At 30.7% G+C, this 4,883-nt stretch overlaps 1 protein-coding gene across 1 annotated transcript; it reads right to left on the reverse strand.

The window, feature by feature from the left end:
- Window positions 1–2,880: 2,880 nt before the first annotated feature.
- Window positions 2,881–4,541, reverse strand: LOC139849490 (uncharacterized). The gene is made up of 4 exons (XM_071839145.1): window positions 4,304–4,541; window positions 4,157–4,228; window positions 3,437–4,030; window positions 2,881–3,380 (listed from the first exon to the last, which is right to left on the reverse strand). The coding sequence occupies exons 1-4, from the start codon at window positions 4,539–4,541 to the stop codon at window positions 2,881–2,883; spliced, it is 1,404 nt and encodes a 467-aa protein (XP_071695246.1).
- Between the last annotated feature and the right edge of the window lie 342 nt (window positions 4,542–4,883).

A 4,883-nucleotide genomic window follows, 5' to 3' on the forward strand; every position in this document is an offset into this window, starting at 1 on the left:
TGTAGATCTCTATATAGATGCATTTATTTTAGTACGTATGTATATATGTATTTCGGGTGGTAACAGATATATTCATGAATGAAAAATAGTCATTCATATCCGATCCACAAAATAGTTGGATAATCCATATTCATATTCATTACTCGTCCATTTACATCATCCGTATCCATTATAAATAGATCGGATCGAATATATATATATATATATATATATATATATATATATATATATATATATATATATATATATATATATATATATATATATATATATATATATATATATATATATATATATATATATAGTGAAAGGATCCCTAGAGAACTAGAGTATGTAGAGAATCTATAGAACTCATAGATTGAACTTCAATCTATGTGGAGATTGACCTTCAATCTATGAAAAAAAAAATACAAACTAGAAAAAAAAAACTGCAAAAAAAAAACAGCGAATCTGCACAGAAAAAAAAGTGAATCTGCAAAAAAAAAAAAAATACTGCAAAAAAAGGTCAATCTGCACGCAGATTGACTCAATCTGCACAAAAAAAGTCAAATCTGCACAGAAAAAAGTCGATCTGCAAAAAAAAAAAAACAGCAAAAAAAAAACGCAGATTGACTCAATCTGCACGCAGATTGACTCAATCTGCATAAAAAAAACTGAAAAAAAGTCGATCTGTAAAAAAAATAAAAATATGTGAATCTGCACGCAGATTTAGTGAATCTGCACGAGTTCCATGAGTTCTCTACTACCATGAGTTCTCCATGGATCCTCACCCTATATATATATATATATATATATATATATATATATATATATATATATATATATATATATATATATATATATGGAGAGGATCCAGTGAGAACTTTTTAGTGTGAGAACTCTAGGTATTCCAAATATACTCCAGATACACTAAAATTCGAGCAAAAAAGTGGCGGACGAGCAAAAAAAAGAAAATTCGAGCAAAAATCAAAAACACAGACGAACGAAAAATCATAGCCGAGCAAAAAAAAAAATTTTTTTTTTTTTGTTCGAACTTCAAAAATGTAGAACACATTTTGTTCAACTATCATGTGTTCTATATTTTTTTGTTAGAATTTCAAAAATGTAGAACACATTTTTGTTCGAATTTCACAATTTTTGTTCGCCCGCCACTTTTTTGTTCGCCCGTCTTTTTTTTTGTTCGAATTTCAAAAATGTTGAACACATTTTTGTTCGACTATCATGTGTTCTACATTTTTTTGTTCGAATTTCAAAAATGTGAACACATTTTTGTTGGAATTTCACAATTTTTGTTCGCGCGCCACTTTTTTGTTCACCCGCCTTTTTTTTGTTCGAATTTACCCATTTTTGCTCGAATTCCTTGTTTTTTGCTTGCCCGCCACTTTTTTGCTCGAATTTCAGTTTATTTTGGTGTTTTTTGGAGTTCTCAGGGTTCTCATACAAAAAAAATTCTCATTTGATCCCTCTATTATATATATATATATATATATATATATATATATATATATATATATATATATATATATATATATATATATATATATATATATATATATATATATATATATATATATATATATAACAGCCATTTCCATCCCTATTGGTTAGGTTAAGCTTCTTGAAGTATAGGCTAGACATACTTTATTCCTATATAGGTTAAGGTCATCTAATTGCATCAATAACACATATGGTACCCATCAATACAGTCGCGAAATGTATGCTATAAGCTAGTTCTACAACAACGACAATATTTACATGTATGGGAGAGGTGAAAATGTAGACAATTTTTCCTTCACCTTAGATTAAAAGAGAGGTCATTTTTCTACCCACCTGTAGAAATTACGGGGAGGAAAAAGTCGTCCCTTCTTTACTCGAGTGCAAAGTAATTCCTTTAAACAGGAGCTCTGGCCAATAAAAATGAAAAAAAGGAAAGAATGTAAGATAAGAATGAGGGTAAAAAAAAAGAAGAAGAAATTAGGTACGTGCATGAATCATAAGTCATCGGCACATAAAACAAATGACGTATTAAAGATGAATGATGTTAGACTCAAATACCTCACCGAAATAGATTATATTTATACAAAATCTTCATTCTTATATCCATTAATGAAATCTTGGTTAGCGTTTTTGAGTACCGGTTATCCGTTTATATAGAAAATCTTATACTTATATCCATTTTAATTCATTTTTTTTATTTCAGCATATATATATATATATATATATATATATATATATATATATATATATATATATATATATATATATATATATATATATATATATATATACACACACTTAGGTAAGGAGTCCGTGCGTTCCACGATGGTTTTTATATTATTGAAAAAATTGCGTATATATATTATATTAATAACATAACATTAAGAAATAGATTATGTTTCTTCAATGTGATAAGAATGAAACATATTTAAAAAATAGCTTATACTTAATGGATCTTATAATAAGGAAACATAGTTCAAATTTTTAACAAAAATAAAATTGAACATACATAATACTTGATACATATCATACAAATTAAAATCATTTAAAACATTTTTTCAATAAAGTCTATAAGTGTTGCAAGACTTCTTTGTATACAATTTTGTTGTTGTTGTGTTGGATAGTTTATTATCCTTGTCTAAGATTAATATCTTTATTCCTTGCCGATTTGAAACCCAAGATAGTGCAACGTATAGTTGTCCATGACTAAAGACCGGTTTTGGAAGAAATAAACCGACATGCGATAGTGATTGTCCTTGACTTTTATTGATTGTCATTGCAAAGCACACCGACAATGGATATTGTCTTCTTTGGAATCTAAAAGCTATTCTCTTGTCCGATGGTACGATAAGCATACGTGATAAAGCTGTTATGTTCCCCACGTTAGTCCTGGTTAAAATTTTTGCTTTTATGATTTTTTTCCACTAAGTGCACAACTTGTAAACGTGTACCGTTACACAGACCTCCTGACTGATCAATATTTCGAAGTAACATAACTGGTACACCAACTTTGGGCCTCAGATTGTGATTTGGTAAGCCACCAACTTCAATACTATTTAGGAAATCGGTAGTGTACAGTTCAGAATTAAAGTCTGCGTCTCTCTGTGACGAACATATACTGTCTGAGCTCAAATATGACCTTTCTTCACCTTTCAAAGACTCCATCATTTTATCATTAATGATGTTACCAACTTCATGAGTTGGAACAAGAATTGCACGTTGCTGATAATATTCTGGATTGCCAAGATTAAGTAGATATTCTGGAAAAATAGTTGAGATGATTGAACCAATTGGATCATCCGCATCTGTTATCAACAGATCTTGTGGAATTTCAAGATCAAAAACTCCGTCTTCAGATTCACCGACATTACCGTTGCCTATGTCTGGTATCCATTGAGCAAAATTTCTAGTATCAGCATCGTTAAAGTCGTTTGAAGACCACATAATCTCATGTTAACTGTAAGTTTTAAAACAGTAACATGATCCCACAAGTAAGAAGAATTTAGAGATGCAGCTACTATATCTTCTCTTTTACCTTTTTGAGTAACAGGTAATATTTGTCTGAAATCACCACCAAACACAACAATTTTACCCCCAAACAGGGTATCCATGCTATCAGGATTGGCTTGACGACATATATCACGAAAGGAACGATCAAGTGCTTCAACGCATATCCGGTTAACCATCGGTGCCTCATCCCAAATAATAAGGTTTGCCCTCCTAATGAGCTCACCCAATTTGCTATCTGGAGTAATACTACAAAATGACTCATCTGTAGGATGAAGGAGTATGTGAAAACGTGAATGAGCCGTCCGACCTCCAGATAACAACAAAGCTGCTATCCCACTTGACGCAACATTTAAAACAATTTCTCCTTTACTGCATAATGCAGCTGATAGTGTTTTCCAAAGGAAGGTTTTTCCAGTATCACCATAACCATACAAAAAGAACACAACTCCTTTGCCCTGATCAACTGCTTTTATTATTTGATCGTATGCATACTTTTGTTCAGATTTTAACTTTGTAATGAAATCTGAATGTTCAATTTAAAGTGTACTTTTGTAGTAGGAGAGCTCATCTATAATAAGATGATTTTCAGAAATATTCATTGTATTATATGATTGGAAAGGCGTTGAACTAAAATTTCTCAATGAACTACTATTGCGTTGAAGTAATTTTTCAATCTCGTGTAAAGTCAAATCTTTTAAAAGTTCAATCCCAATTTGCGCTCCTGCAATGAATAAATTTAGTTTATTAATATAGTAAATATGAAAAATTTAGTATAATATGATATAAATATCGTTACCTGTTCTGTGGGGATGAACGACATCAACAGATAAATATTCAAATGTTCTATCAAATACATCTTCAAGTCGACTTATAGTGTTAGATAACAGTAATTGTGCAAATAATTTTCTGACAAAATGACCACCCTCCTCAAAGAACACCTCTTTTATACCCTCAATATACTCCTTATCGTCATCTAATAAACCTAATTTGTAGCAAGCATCTCTGTACTCATCAAATATGTTACCATTCACCATCATTATATATTCATAGCAAGTTGGACCTTTAACCTTATTGAGTAGAATTCTAAGATAAAAAAGATCACTAGACGCTGGTGTGACATGATGAGTACGTACAATTGCCCGGTGTTATTTTTGCGCCTAATCCAAGTTCTATTATCTTTGTTCCAAATGAACTTTGTTGGGAATTCTACATAAGTCAACTGACGTGCTTGTTGGTTTGAAACGTTACACTTCATCCATTCGATAAACATTGACGTATTAACTGAAGTTTTTTCTAATACGTCTTTTATTGCTTCTTCTTCATCAAAAATGATTTGTTGTTCTCCCTCCAAATGGAACGGTAGTCTAATGACTGTG

The sequence above is a fragment of the Rutidosis leptorrhynchoides genome, chromosome 5 (assembly GCF_046630445.1).
Source record: "Rutidosis leptorrhynchoides isolate AG116_Rl617_1_P2 chromosome 5, CSIRO_AGI_Rlap_v1, whole genome shotgun sequence".
Classification (NCBI taxonomy): Eukaryota; Viridiplantae; Streptophyta; class Magnoliopsida; order Asterales; family Asteraceae; genus Rutidosis; species Rutidosis leptorrhynchoides.

Excerpts from the sequence above, each read along its gene's own strand:
- LOC139849490 (XM_071839145.1), bottom strand. The coding sequence starts at position 4,541 with ATGGTGAATGGTAACATATTTGATGAGTACAGAGATGCTTGCTACAAA. Across the intron at positions 4,031-4,156 it reads AAAATTACTTCAACGCAATA|ATTTCATTACAAAGTTAAAA; the intron begins GTAGTTCATTGA and ends TTGAACATTCAG. Across the intron at positions 3,381-3,436 it reads AGTTAACATGAGATTATGTG|ACATAGGCAACGGTAATGTC; the intron begins GTCTTCAAACGA and ends AATGGATACCAG.